Raw genomic sequence first — 15,798 nt, 5'->3', positions numbered from 1 at the left:
GTGTGTGTATGTATGTATGTGTGTATGGGTGTGGGTATGTATGTATGTGTTTATGTGTGTATGGGTGTGGGTATGTGTGTATGTGTGTATGGGTGTGGGTATGTATATGTGTGTGTATGGGTGTGGGTATGTATGTATGTGTGTATGGGTGTGTGTATGTATGTATGTGTGTATGGGTGTGGGTATGTATGTATGTGTGTATGGGTGTGAGTATGTATGTATGTGTGTATGGGTGTGGGTTTGTACGTATGTGTGTATGGGTGTGGGTATGTATGTGTGTGTGTATGGGTGTGAGTATGTATGTATGTGTGTATGGGTGTGGGTTTGTCTGTATGTGTGTATGGGTGTGGGTTTGTACGTTTGTGTGTATGTGTGTATGTGTGTATGTGTGTGGGTATGTATGTATGTGTGTATGTGTGTATGTGTGTGGGTATGTATGTATGTGTGTTTGGGTGTGGGTATGTATGTATGTGTGTATGTGTGTATGTGTGTGGGTATGTATTTATGGGTGTATGGGTGTGGGTATCTTTGTATGTGTGTATGTGTGTATGTGTGTTTGGGTGTGGGTATGTATGTATGTGTGTATGTATGTGTGTATGTGTGTATGTGTGTGGGTATGTATGTATGTGTGTTTGGGTGTGGGTATGTATGTATGTGTGTATGGGTGTGGGTATGTATGTATGTGTGTATGGGTGTGGGTATGTATGTATGTGTGTATGGGTGTGGGTATGTATGTATGTGTGTATGGGTGTGGGTATGTATGTATGTGTGTATGGGTGTGGGTATGTATGTATGTGTGTTTGGGTGTGGGTATGTATGTATGTGTGTTTGAGTGTGGGTATGTATGTATGTGTGTATGTATGTGTGTATGTGTGTATGTGTGTGGGTATGTATGTATGTGTGTTTGGGTGTGGGTATGTATGTATGTGTGTATGGGTGTGGGTATGTATGTATGTGTGTATGGGTGTGGGTATGTATGTATGTGTGTATGGGTGTGGGTATGTATGTATGTGTGTATGGGTGTGGGTATGTATGTATGTGTGTATGTGTGTGGGTATGTATGTATGTGTGTTTGGGTGTGGGTATGTATGTATGTGTGTATGTGGGTATGTGTGTATGTGTGTATGGGTGTGGGTATGTATGTATGTGTGTATGGATGTGTGTATGTATGTATGTGTGTATGGGTGTGGGTATGTATGTATGTGTTTATGTGTGTATGGGTGTGGGTATGTGTGTATGTGTGTATGGGTGTGGGTATGTATATGTGTGTGTAAGGGTGTGGGTATGTATGTATGTGTGTATGGGTGTGTGTATGTATGTATGTGTGTATGGGTGTGGGTATGTATGTATGTGTGTATGGGTGTGAGTATGTATGTATGTGTGTATGGGTGTGGGTTTGTACGTATGTGTGTATGGGTGTGGGTATGTATGTGTGTGTGTATGGGTGTGAGTATGTATGTATGTGTGTATGGGTGTGGGTTTGTATGTATGTGTGTATGGGTGTGGGTTTGTACGTTTGTGTGTATGGGTGTGGGTTTGTATGTATGTGTGTATGGGTGTGAGTATGTATGTGTGTGTGTATGGGTGTGAGTATGTATGTATGTGTGTATGTGTGTGGGTATGTACGTATGTGTGTATGGGTGTGGGTATGTACGTATGTGTGTATGGGTGTGGGTATGTATGTATGTGTGTATGGGTGTGGGTTTGTATGTATGTGTGTATGGGTGTGGGTTTGTACGTTTGTGTGTATGGGTGTGGGTTTGTATGTATGTGTGTATGGGTGTGAGTATGTATGTGTGTGTGTATGGGTGTGAGTATGTATGTATGTGTGTATGTGTGTGGGTATGTACGTATGTGTGTATGGGTGTGGGTATGTATGTGTGTGTGTATGGGTGTGGGTATGTATGTATGTGTGTATGGGTGTGGGTATGTATGTATGTGTGTATGTGTGTATGGGTGTGGGTATGTATGGGTGTGGTTATGTGTGTATGTGTGTATGGGTGTGGGTATGTATGTATGTGTGTATGTGTGTATGGGTGTGGGTATGTATGTATGTGTGTATGTGTGTGGGTATGTGTGTATGTGTGTATGGGTGTGGGTATGTATGTATGTGTGTATGTGTGTATGGGTGTGGGTATGTATGGGTGTGGGTATGTGTGTATGTGTGTATGGGTGTGGGTATGTATGTATGTGTGTATGTGTGTATGGGTGTGGGTATGTATGTATGTGTGTATGTGTGTATGTGTGTGGGTATGTACGTATGTGTGTATGGGTGTGGGTATGTATGTGTGTGTGTATGGGTGTGGTTATGTGTGTATGTGTGTATGGGTCTGGGTATGTATGTATGTGTGTATGGGTGTGGGTATGTGTGTATGTGTGTATGCGTGTGGGTATGTATGGGTGTGTGTATGGGTGTGGGTATGTATGTGTGTGTGTATGGGTGTGGGTTTGTACGTATATGTGTATGGGTGTGGGTATGTATGTATGTGTGTATGTGTGTATGGGTGTGGGTATGTATGGGTGTGGGTATGTGTGTATGTGTGTATGGGTGTGGGTATGTATGTATATGTGTATGTGTGTATGTGTGTATGGGTGTGGGTATGTATGTATGTGTGTATGGGTGTGGGTATGTATGTATGTGTGTATGGGTGTGGGTATGTATGTATGTGTTTATGTGTGTATGGGTGTGGGTATGTGTGTATGTGTGTATGGGTGTGGGTATGTGTGTATGTGTGTATGCGTGTGGGTATGTATGGGTGTGTGTATGGGTGTGGGTATGTATGTGTGTGTGTATGGGTGTGGGTTTGTACGTATATGTGTATGGGTGTGGGTATGTATGTATGTGTGTATGTGTGTATGGGTGTGGGTATGTATGGGTGTGGGTATGTGTGTATGTGTGTATGGGTGTGGGTTTGTATGTATGTGTGTATGGGTGTGAGTATGTATGTGTGTGTGTATGGGTGTGAGTATGTATGTATGTGTGTATGTGTGTGGGTATGTACGTATGTGTGTATGGGTGTGGGTATGTATGTGTGTGTGTATGGGTGTGGGTATGTATGTATGTGTGTATGGGTGTGGGTATGTATGTATGTGTGTATGTGTGTATGGGTGTGGGTATGTATGGGTGTGGTTATGTGTGTATGTGTGTATGGGTGTGGGTATGTATGTATGTGTGTATGTGTGTATGGGTGTGGGTATGTATGTATGTGTGTATGTGTGTGGGTATGTGTGTATGTGTGTATGGGTGTGGGTATGTATGTATGTGTGTATGTGTGTATGGGTGTGGGTATGTATGGGTGTGGGTATGTGTGTATGTGTGTATGGGTGTGGGTATGTATGTATGTGTGTATGTGTGTATGGGTGTGGGTATGTATGTATGTGTGTATGTGTGTATGTGTGTGGGTATGTACGTATGTGTGTATGGGTGTGGGTATGTATGTGTGTGTGTATGGGTGTGGTTATGTGTGTATGTGTGTATGGGTCTGGGTATGTATGTATGTGTGTATGGGTGTGGGTATGTGTGTATGTGTGTATGCGTGTGGGTATGTATGGGTGTGTGTATGGGTGTGGGTATGTATGTGTGTGTGTATGGGTGTGGGTTTGTACGTATATGTGTATGGGTGTGGGTATGTATGTATGTGTGTATGTGTGTATGGGTGTGGGTATGTATGGGTGTGGGTATGTGTGTATGTGTGTATGGGTGTGGGTATGTATGTATATGTGTATGTGTGTATGTGTGTATGGGTGTGGGTATGTATGTATGTGTGTATGGGTGTGGGTATGTATGTATGTGTGTATGGGTGTGGGTATGTATGTATGTGTTTATGTGTGTATGGGTGTGGGTATGTGTGTATGTGTGTATGGGTGTGGGTATGTGTGTATGTGTGTATGCGTGTGGGTATGTATGGGTGTGTGTATGGGTGTGGGTATGTATGTGTGTGTGTATGGGTGTGGGTTTGTACGTATATGTGTATGGGTGTGGGTATGTATGTATGTGTGTATGTGTGTATGGGTGTGGGTATGTATGGGTGTGGGTATGTGTGTATGTGTGTATGGGTGTGGGTATGTATGTATGTGTGTATGTGTGTATGTGTCTATGGGTGTGGGTATGTATGTATGTGTGTATGTGTGTATGTGTGTGGGTATGTATGTATGTGTGTTTGGGTGTGGGTATGTATGTATGTGTGTATGTGTGTGGGTATGTATTTATGGGTGTATGGGTGTGGGTATGTATGTATGTGTGTATGTGTGTATGTGTGTGGGTATGTATGGGTGTGGGTATGTATGTATGTGTGTTTGGGTGTGGGTATGTATGTATGTGTGTATGTATGTGTGTATGTGTGTATGTGTGTGGGTATGTATGTATGTGTGTTTGGGTGTGGGTATGTATGTATGTGTGTATGGGTGTGGGTATGTATGTATGTGTGTATGGGTGTGGGTATGTATGTATGTGTGTATGGGTGTGGGTATGTATGTATGTGTGTATGGGTGTGGGTATGTATGTATGTGTGTATGTGTGTGGGTATGTATGTATGTGTGTTTGGGTGTGGGTATGTATGTATGTGTGTATGTGTGTATGGGTGTGGGTATGTGTGTATGTGTGTATGGGTGTGGGTATGTATGTATGTGTGTATGGGTGTGTGTATGTATGTATGTGTGTATGGGTGTGGGTATGTATGTATGTGTTTATGTGTGTATGGGTGTGGGTATGTGTGTATGTGTGTATGGGTGTGTGTATGTATATGTGTGTGTATGGGTGTGGGTATGTATGTATGTGTGTATGGGTGTGTGTATGTATGTATGTGTGTATGGGTGTGGGTATGTATGTATGTGTTTATGTGTGTATGGGTGTGGGTATGTGTGTATGTGTGTATGGGTGCGTGTATGTATGTATGTGTGTATGGGTGTGGGTATGTATGTATGTGTTTATGTGTGTATGGGTGTGGGTATGTGTGTATGTGTGTATGGGTGTGGGTATGTATGTATGTGTTTATGTGTGTATGGGTGTGGGTATGTATGTATGTGTGTATGGGTGTGTGTATGTATGTATGTGTGTATGGGTGTGGGTATGTATGTATGTGTTTATGTGTGTATGGGTGTGGGTATGTGTGTATGTGTGTATGGGTGTGGGTATGTATATGTGTGTGTATGGGTGTGGGTATGTATGTATGTGTGTATGGGTGTGTGTATGTATGTATGTGTGTATGGGTGTGGGTATGTATGTATGTGTTTATGTGTGTATGGGTGTGGGTATGTATGTATGTGTGTATGGGTGTGGGTATGTATGTATGTGTGTATGGGTGTGGGTATGTATGTATGTGTGTATGTGTGTATGTGTGTGGGTATGTATTTTTGTGTGTTTGGTTGTGGGTATGTATGTATGTGTGTATGGGTGTGGGTATGTATGTATGTGTGTATGGGTGTGGGTATGTATGTATGTGTGTATAGGTGTGGGTATGTATGTATGTGTGTATGGGTGTGTGTATGTATGTATGTGTGTATGGGTGTGGGTATGTATGTATGTGTGTATGGGTGTGGGTATGTATGTGTGTGTGTATGGGTGTGGGTTTGTACGTATGTGTGTATGGGTGTGAGTTTGTATGTATGTGTGTATTGGTGTGGGTTTGTACGTATGTGTGTATGGGTGTGGGTATGTATATATGCCTGAGTATGTGTGTGGGTATGTATATGTGTGTGTATGGGTGTGGGTATGTATGTATGTGTGTATGGGTGTGTGTATGGGTGTGTGTATGGGTCTGGGTATGTGTGTATGTGTGTATGGGTGTGGGTATGTATATGTGTGTGTATGGGTGTGGGTATGTATGTATGTGTGTATGGGCGTGTGTATGTATGTATGTGTTTATGTGTGCGGGTATGTATGTATGTGTGTATGGGTGTGGGTATGTATGTGTGTGTGTATGGGTGTGGGTATGTATGTGTGTATGGGTGTGGGTATGTATGTATGTGTGTATGGGTGTGGGTATGTATGTATATGTGTATAGGTGTGGGTATGTATGTATGTGTGTATGGGTGTGAGTATGTATGTGTGTGTGTATGGGTGTGGGTATGTATGTATGTGTGTATGGATGTGTGTATGTATGTATGTGTGTATGGGTGTGGGTATGTATGTATGTGTTTATGTGTGTATGGGTGTGGGTATGTGTGTATGTGTGTATGGGTGTGGGTATGTATATGTGTGTGTATGGGTGTGGGTATGTATGTATGTGTGTATGGGTGTGTGTATGTATGTATGTGTGTATGGGTGTGGGTATGTATGTATGTGTGTATGGGTGTGAGTATGTATGTATGTGTGTATGGGTGTGGGTTTGTACGTATGTGTGTATGGGTGTGGGTATGTATGTGTGTGTGTATGGGTGTGAGTATGTATGTATGTGTGTATGGGTGTGGGTTTGTATGTATGTGTGTATGGGTGTGGGTTTGTACGTTTGTGTGTATGGGTGTGGGTTTGTATGTATGTGTGTATGGGTGTGAGTATGTATGTGTGTGTGTATGGGTGTGAGTATGTATGTATGTGTGTATGTGTGTGGGTATGTACGTATGTGTGTATGGGTGTGGGTATGTACGTATGTGTGTATGGGTGTGGGTATGTATGTATGTGTGTATGGGTGTGGGTTTGTATGTATGTGTGTATGGGTGTGGGTTTGTACGTTTGTGTGTATGGGTGTGGGTTTGTATGTATGTGTGTATGGGTGTGAGTATGTATGTGTGTGTGTATGGGTGTGAGTATGTATGTATGTGTGTATGTGTGTGGGTATGTACGTATGTGTGTATGGGTGTGGGTATGTATGTGTGTGTGTATGGGTGTGGGTATGTATGTATGTGTGTATGGGTGTGGGTATGTATGTATGTGTGTATGTGTGTATGGGTGTGGGTATGTATGGGTGTGGTTATGTGTGTATGTGTGTATGGGTGTGGGTATGTATGTATGTGTGTATGTGTGTATGGGTGTGGGTATGTATGTATGTGTGTATGTGTGTGGGTATGTGTGTATGTGTGTATGGGTGTGGGTATGTATGTATGTGTGTATGTGTGTATGGGTGTGGGTATGTATGGGTGTGGGTATGTGTGTATGTGTGTATGGGTGTGGGTATGTATGTATGTGTGTATGTGTGTATGGGTGTGGGTATGTATGTATGTGTGTATGTGTGTATGTGTGTGGGTATGTACGTATGTGTGTATGGGTGTGGGTATGTATGTGTGTGTGTATGGGTGTGGTTATGTGTGTATGTGTGTATGGGTCTGGGTATGTATGTATGTGTGTATGGGTGTGGGTATGTGTGTATGTGTGTATGCGTGTGGGTATGTATGGGTGTGTGTATGGGTGTGGGTATGTATGTGTGTGTGTATGGGTGTGGGTTTGTACGTATATGTGTATGGGTGTGGGTATGTATGTATGTGTGTATGTGTGTATGGGTGTGGGTATGTATGGGTGTGGGTATGTGTGTATGTGTGTATGGGTGTGGGTATGTATGTATATGTGTATGTGTGTATGTGTGTATGGGTGTGGGTATGTATGTATGTGTGTATGGGTGTGGGTATGTATGTATGTGTGTATGGGTGTGGGTATGTATGTATGTGTTTATGTGTGTATGGGTGTGGGTATGTGTGTATGTGTGTATGGGTGTGGGTATGTGTGTATGTGTGTATGCGTGTGGGTATGTATGGGTGTGTGTATGGGTGTGGGTATGTATGTGTGTGTGTATGGGTGTGGGTTTGTACGTATATGTGTATGGGTGTGGGTATGTATGTATGTGTGTATGTGTGTATGGGTGTGGGTATGTATGGGTGTGGGTATGTGTGTATGTGTGTATGGGTGTGGGTATGTATGTATGTGTGTATGTGTGTATGTGTGTATGGGTGTGGGTATGTATGTATGTGTGTATGTGTGTATGTGTGTGGGTATGTATGTATGTGTGTTTGGGTGTGGGTATGTATGTATGTGTGTATGTGTGTGGGTATGTATTTATGGGTGTATGGGTGTGGGTATGTATGTATGTGTGTATGTGTGTATGTGTGTGGGTATGTATGGGTGTGGGTATGTATGTATGTGTGTTTGGGTGTGGGTATGTATGTATGTGTGTATGTATGTGTGTATGTGTGTATGTGTGTGGGTATGTATGTATGTGTGTTTGGGTGTGGGTATGTATGTATGTGTGTATGGGTGTGGGTATGTATGTATGTGTGTATGGGTGTGGGTATGTATGTATGTGTGTATGGGTGTGGGTATGTATGTATGTGTGTATGGGTGTGGGTATGTATGTATGTGTGTATGTGTGTGGGTATGTATGTATGTGTGTTTGGGTGTGGGTATGTATGTATGTGTGTATGTGTGTATGGGTGTGGGTATGTGTGTATGTGTGTATGGGTGTGGGTATGTATGTATGTGTGTATGGGTGTGTGTATGTATGTATGTGTGTATGGGTGTGGGTATGTATGTATGTGTTTATGTGTGTATGGGTGTGGGTATGTGTGTATGTGTGTATGGGTGTGTGTATGTATATGTGTGTGTATGGGTGTGGGTATGTATGTATGTGTGTATGGGTGTGTGTATGTATGTATGTGTGTATGGGTGTGGGTATGTATGTATGTGTTTATGTGTGTATGGGTGTGGGTATGTGTGTATGTGTGTATGGGTGCGTGTATGTATGTATGTGTGTATGGGTGTGGGTATGTATGTATGTGTTTATGTGTGTATGGGTGTGGGTATGTGTGTATGTGTGTATGGGTGTGGGTATGTATGTATGTGTTTATGTGTGTATGGGTGTGGGTATGTATGTATGTGTGTATGGGTGTGTGTATGTATGTATGTGTGTATGGGTGTGGGTATGTATGTATGTGTTTATGTGTGTATGGGTGTGGGTATGTGTGTATGTGTGTATGGGTGTGGGTATGTATATGTGTGTGTATGGGTGTGGGTATGTATGTATGTGTGTATGGGTGTGTGTATGTATGTATGTGTGTATGGGTGTGGGTATGTATGTATGTGTTTATGTGTGTATGGGTGTGGGTATGTATGTATGTGTGTATGGGTGTGGGTATGTATGTATGTGTGTATGGGTGTGGGTATGTATGTATGTGTGTATGTGTGTATGTGTGTGGGTATGTATTTTTGTGTGTTTGGTTGTGGGTATGTATGTATGTGTGTATGGGTGTGGGTATGTATGTATGTGTGTATGGGTGTGGGTATGTATGTATGTGTGTATAGGTGTGGGTATGTATGTATGTGTGTATGGGTGTGTGTATGTATGTATGTGTGTATGGGTGTGGGTATGTATGTATGTGTGTATGGGTGTGGGTATGTATGTGTGTGTGTATGGGTGTGGGTTTGTACGTATGTGTGTATGGGTGTGAGTTTGTATGTATGTGTGTATTGGTGTGGGTTTGTACGTATGTGTGTATGGGTGTGGGTATGTATATATGCCTGAGTATGTGTGTGGGTATGTATATGTGTGTGTATGGGTGTGGGTATGTATGTATGTGTGTATGGGTGTGTGTATGGGTGTGTGTATGGGTCTGGGTATGTGTGTATGTGTGTATGGGTGTGGGTATGTATATGTGTGTGTATGGGTGTGGGTATGTATGTATGTGTGTATGGGCGTGTGTATGTATGTATGTGTTTATGTGTGCGGGTATGTATGTATGTGTGTATGGGTGTGGGTATGTATGTGTGTGTGTATGGGTGTGGGTATGTATGTGTGTATGGGTGTGGGTATGTATGTATGTGTGTATGGGTGTGGGTATGTATGTATATGTGTATAGGTGTGGGTATGTATGTATGTGTGTATGGGTGTGAGTATGTATGTGTGTGTGTATGGGTGTGGGTATGTATGTATGTGTGTATGGGTGTGAGTATGTATGTATGTGTGTATGGGTGTGGGTTTGTACGTATGTGTGTATGGGTGTGAGTATGTATGTATGTGTGTATGGGTGTGGGTTTGTACGTATGTGTGTATGGGTGTGAGTATGTATGTATGTGTGTATGGGTGTGGGTATGTATGTATGTGTGTATGGGTGTGTGTATGTATGTATGTGTGTATGGGTGTGGGTTTGTACGTATGTGTGTATGGGTGTGAGTATGTATGTGTGTGTGTATGGGTGTGGGTTTGTACGTATGTGTGTATGGGTGTGAGTATGTATGTCTGTGTGTATGGGTGTGGGTATGTACGTATGTGTGTATGGGTGTGGGTTTGTACGTATGTGTGTATGGGTGTGAGTTTGTATGTATGTGTGTATTGGTGTGGGTTTGTACGTATGTGTGTATGGGTGTGAGTATGTATGTGTGTGTGTATGGGTGTGGGTTTGTACGTATGTGTGTTTGGGTGTGGGTATGTATGTATGTGTGTATGTGTGTATGGGTGTGGGTATGTACGTATGTGTGTATGGGTGTGGGTATGTATGTATGTGTGTATGGGTGTGTGTATGTATGTATGTGTGTATGGGTGTGGGTATGTATGTATGTGTTTATGTGTGTATGGGTGTGGGTATGTGTGTATGTGTGTATGGGTGTGGGTATGTATGTATGTGTTTATGTGTGTATGGGTGTGGGTATGTATGTATGTGTGTATGGGTGTGTGTATGTATGTATGTGTGTATGGGTGTGGGTATGTATATGTGTGTTTATGTGTGTATGGGTGTGGGTATGTGTGTATGTGTGTATGGGTGTGGGTATGTATATGTGTGTGTATGGGTGTGGGTATGTATGTATGTGTGTATGGGTGTGTGTATGTATGTATGTGTGTATGGGTGTGGGTATGTATGTATGTGTTTATGGGTGTATGGGTGTGGGTATGTATGTATGTGTGTATGGGTGTGGGTATGTATGTATGTGTGTATGGGTGTGGGTATGTATGTATGTGTGTATGTGTGTATGTGTGTGGGTATGTATTTTTGTGTGTTTGGTTGTGGGTATGTATGTATGTGTGTATGGGTGTGGGTATGTATGTATGTGTGTATGGGTGTGGGTATGTATGTATGTGTGTATAGGTGTGGGTATGTATGTATGTGTGTATGGGTGTGTGTATGTATGTATGTGTGTATGGGTGTGGGTATGTATGTATGTGTGTATGGGTGTGGGTATGTATGTGTGTGTGTATGGGTGTGGGTTTGTACGTATGTGTGTATGGGTGTGAGTTTGTATGTATGTGTGTATTGGTGTGGGTTTGTACGTATGTGTGTATGGGTGTGGGTGTGTATATATGCCTGAGTATGTGTGTGGGTATGTATATGTGTGTGTATGGGTGTGGGTATGTATGTATGTGTGTATGGGTGTGTATATGGGTGTGTGTATGTATGTATGTGTGTATGGGTGTGGGTATGTATGTATGTGTGTATGGGTGTGGGTATGTATATGTGTGTGTATGGGTGTGGGTATGTATGTATGTGTGTATGGGTGTGTGTATGTATGTATGTGTGTATGGGTGTGGGTATGTATGTATGTGTTTATGTGTGCGGGTATGTATGTATGTGTGTATGGGTGTGGGTATGTATGTATGTGTGTATGGGTGTGGGTATGTACGTATGTGTGTATGGGTGTGAGTATGTATGTATGTGTGTATGGGTGTGTGTATGTATGTATGTGTGTATGGGTGTGAGTATGTATATGTGTGTGTCTGGGTGTGGGTATGTGTGTATGGGTGTGGGTATGTATATGTGTGTGTATGGGTGTGGGTATGTATGTATGTATGGGTGTGGGTATGTATATGTGTGTGTATGGGTGTGGGTATGTATGTATGTGTTTATGTGTGTATGGGTGTGGGTATGTGTGTATGGGTGTGGGTATGTATATGTGTGTGTATGGGTGTGGGTATGTATGTATGTGTGTATGTGTGTGGGTATGTATGTATGTGTGTATGGGTGTGGGTATGTATGTATGTGTGTATGGGTGTGGGTATGTATGTATGTGTGTATGGGTGTGGGTATGTATGTATGGGTGTGGGTATGTATGTAAATGTGTATGGGTGTGGGTATGTATGTATGGGTGTGGGTATGTATGTAAATGTGTATGGATGTGGGTATGTATGTATGTGTGTATGGGTGTGGGTATGTATGTATGTGTGTATGGGTGTGGGTATGTATGTATGTGTGTATGGGTGTGGGTATGTATGTATGTGTGTATGGGTGTGTGTATGGGTGTGGGTATGTATGTATGTGTGTATGTGTGTATGGGTGTGGGTATGTATGTATGTGTGTATGTGTGTATTGGTGTGGGTATGTATGTATGTGTGTATGGGTGTGTGTATATATAAATGTGTGTATGGGTGTGGGTATGTATGTATGTGTGTATGTGTGTATGGGTGTGTGTATGTATGTATGTGTGTATATATAAATGTGTGTATGGGTGTGGGTATGTATGTATGTTTGTATGTGTGTGTGTATGGGTATGTATGGGTGTGGGTATGTGTGTATGTGTGTATGGGTGTGGGTATGTATATGTGTGTGTGTATGGGTGTGGGTATGTATGTATGTGTGTATGGGTGTGTGTATGTATAAATGTGTGTATGGGTGTGGGTATGTATGTATGTGTGTATGGGTGTGTGTATGTATGTATGTGTGTATGGGTGTGTGTATGGGTGTGGGTATGTATGTATGTGTGTATGGGTGTGTGTATGGGTGTGGGTATGTATGTATGTGTGTATGTGTGTATGGGTGTGGGTATGTATGTGTGTGTGTGTGGGTGTGGGTATGTATGTATGTGTGTATGTGTGTATGGGTGTGGGTATGTATGTATGTGTGTATGGGTGTGGGTATGTATGTATGTGTGTATGGGTGTGTGTATGTATGTATGTGTGTATGGGTGTGTGTATGGGTGTGGGTATGTATGTATGTGTGTATGGGTGTGGGTATGTATGTATGTGTGTATGGGTGTGGGTATGTATGTATGTGTGTATGGGTGTGGGTATGTATGTAAATGTGTATGGGTGTGGGTATGTATGTATGTGTGTATGGGTGTGGGTATGTATGTATGTGTGTTTGGGTGTGGGTATGTATGGGTGTGGGTATGTGTGTATGTGTGTATGGGTGTGGGTATGTATATGTGTGTGTATGGGTGTGGGTATGTATGTATGTGTGTATGGGTGTGTGTATGTATGTATGTGTGTATGGGTGTGTGTATGTGTGTATGGGTGTGGGTATGTATGTATGTGTGTATGGGTGTGGGTATGTATGTATGTGTGTTTGGGTGTGGGTATGTATGTATGTGTTTATGTGTGTATGGGTGTGGGTATGTGTGTATGTGTGTATGGGTGTGGGTATGTATGTATGTGTGTATGGGTGTGGGTATGTATGTATGTGTGTTTGGGTGTGGGTATGTATGTATGTGTTTATGTGTGTATGGGTGTGGGTATGTGTGTATGTGTGTATGGGTGTGGGTATGTGTGTATGTGTGTATGGGTGTGGGTATGTATGTATGTGTGTATGGGTGTGGGTATGTATGTATGTGTTTATGTGTGTATGGGTGTATGGGTGTGGGTATGTATGTATGTGTGTATGGGTGTGGGTATGTATGTATGTGTGTATGGGTGTGTGTATCTATGTATGTGTGTATGGGTGTGGGTATGTATGTATGTGTGTATGGATGTGTGTATGGGTGTGTGTATGTATGTATGTATGTATGGGTATGGGTATGTATGTATGGGTGTATGGATGTGTGTATGGGTGTGTGTATGTATGTATGTGTGTATGGGTGTGGGTATGTATGTATGTGTGTATGTGTGTATGGGTGTGGGTATGTATGTATGTGTGTATGGGTGTGTGTATGTATAAATGTGTGTATGGGTGTATGTATGTGTGTATGTGTGTATGGGTGTGTGTATGTATGTATGTGTGTATGTATGTGTGTATGGGTGTGTGTATGTATGTATGTGTGTATGGGTGTGGGTATGTATGTATGTGTGTATGTATGTGTGTATGGGTATGTATGTATGTGTGTATGGATGTGTGTATGGGTGTGTGTATGTATGTATGTGTGTATGGGTGTGGGTATGTATGTATGTGTGTATGTGTGTATTGGTGTGGGTATGTATTTATGTGTGTATGGGTGTGTGTATATATAAATGTGTGTATGGGTGTGGGTATGTATGTATGTGTGTATGTGTGTATGGGTGTGTGTATATATAAATGTGTGTATGGGTGTATGTATGTATGTATGTGTGTATGGGTGTGGGTATATATAAATGTGTGTATGGGTGTGGGTATGTATGTATGTTTGTATGTGTGTATGGGTGTGTGTATGTATGTATGTGTGTATGGGTGTGTGTATGGGTGTGGGTATGTATGTACGTGTGTATGTGTGTATGGGTGTGGGTATGTATGTATGTGTGTATGGGTGTGTGTATGTATAAATGTGTGTATGGGTGTGGGTATGTATGTATGTGTGTATGTGTGTATGGGTGTGTGTATGTATGTATGTGTGTATGGGTGTGGGTATATATAAATGTGTGTATGGGTGTGGGTATGTATGTATGTGTGTATGTGTGTATGGGTGTGGGTATGTATGTGTGTGTGTGTGGGTGTGGGTATGTATGTATGTGTGTATGGGTGTGTGTATGGGTGTATTTATGTGTGTATGTGTGTATGGGTGTGGGTATGTATGTGTGTGTGTATGGGTGTGGGTATGTATGTGTGTGTATTGGTGTGGGTATGTATGTATGTGTGTGTGTATGTATGTATGTGTGTATGGGTGTGTGTATGGGTGTGTGTATGTATGTATGTGTGTATGGGTGTGTGTATGTATGTATGTGTGTATGGGTGTGTGTATGGGTGTATTTATGTGTGTATGTGTGTATGGGTGTGGGTATGTATGTGTGTGTGTGTGGGTGTGGGTATGTATGTGTGTGTATTGGTGTGAGTATGTATGTATATGTGAATGGGTGTGGGTATGTATGTATGTGTGTATGGGTGTGTGTATGTATGTATGTGTGTATGGGTGTGTGTATGGGTGTGTGTATGTATGTATGTGTGTATGGGTGTGTGTATGTATGTATGTGTGTATGGGTGTGTGTATGGGTGTATGTATGTGTGTATGTGTGTATGGGTGTGGGTATGTATGTGTGTGTGTGTGGGTGTGGGTATGTATGTGTGTGTGGGTATGTATATGTGTGTATTGGTGTGAGTATGTATGTATATGTGAATGGGTGTGGGTGTATTCACATGTTTTATTGACATTTATAAAAGCTCAAGAAAAAAGTTAAAGTTACGTGGCATGCTTGAAGGAGTTGAGTTCTCACTATGCAAGACAAAGAGGAATGGGAATAAGTTGCTAATGACAAAGAGACAATGACTTGAAGCATGACCATCTTGAGTATGTGACACTGTGAAGTTAGAACAGCAGTCTAAAAACCAACCTGACTGATGGTGCTCATGGCTCTCATGTAGCTTTCATTGCGTGAGCGGTATTGGGGTGAGGACAGCAGCGATTTGGGGTCGAGCAGGGTTTTGGGGTCCAGGGTATCCAGACTTCTATTGATTGAGACCTCACTCACCGCACGGAGGTAGCTGTGGCTCCTGATCTGCAGTTTTGGGGAGTGCTCTGTGGAAATCCTATCAGAGAGATGACAGAAATGGACAGAGTTATGTACCTAGTCATGTTGGAAATGCTAAAATCACATTTTATATATATATAAAATTATATATATATATATATATATATATATATATATATATATATATATATATATATATATATATATATATATATATATATATATATATATATATATAAATTTCACCCCAATAGGGCGGGTGGCTGTTCATCTCTCCAACTCGGAGAGATTGTGATGG

The 15,798-nt window shown here is 42.1% G+C and overlaps 1 protein-coding gene across 1 annotated transcript in view; it reads right to left on the bottom strand.

Annotated features, from left to right (window-relative positions):
• dlgap1a (discs, large homolog-associated protein 1a) overlaps window positions 1-15,798 on the bottom strand; it is a gene marked incomplete at its 3' end in the record, with an annotated part of 124,620 nt that overhangs the window by 75,366 nt on the left and 33,456 nt on the right. Inside the window, exon 3 of the mRNA XM_079244090.1 lies at window positions 15,363-15,558. Within this exon, the coding sequence (XP_079100216.1) occupies window positions 15,363-15,558 (196 nt within the window). The remainder of the gene's footprint in view (window positions 1-15,362; window positions 15,559-15,798) is intronic.

This window comes from Telmatherina bonti (genome assembly GCF_933228915.1).
Source record: "Telmatherina bonti genome assembly, chromosome: 7".
In the NCBI taxonomy this organism is placed as follows: domain Eukaryota; kingdom Metazoa; phylum Chordata; class Actinopteri; order Atheriniformes; family Telmatherinidae; genus Telmatherina; species Telmatherina bonti.
The sequence above is the reverse complement of the archived record's forward strand: the minus strand, read 5'-3'. Positions and strand labels throughout refer to the sequence as shown.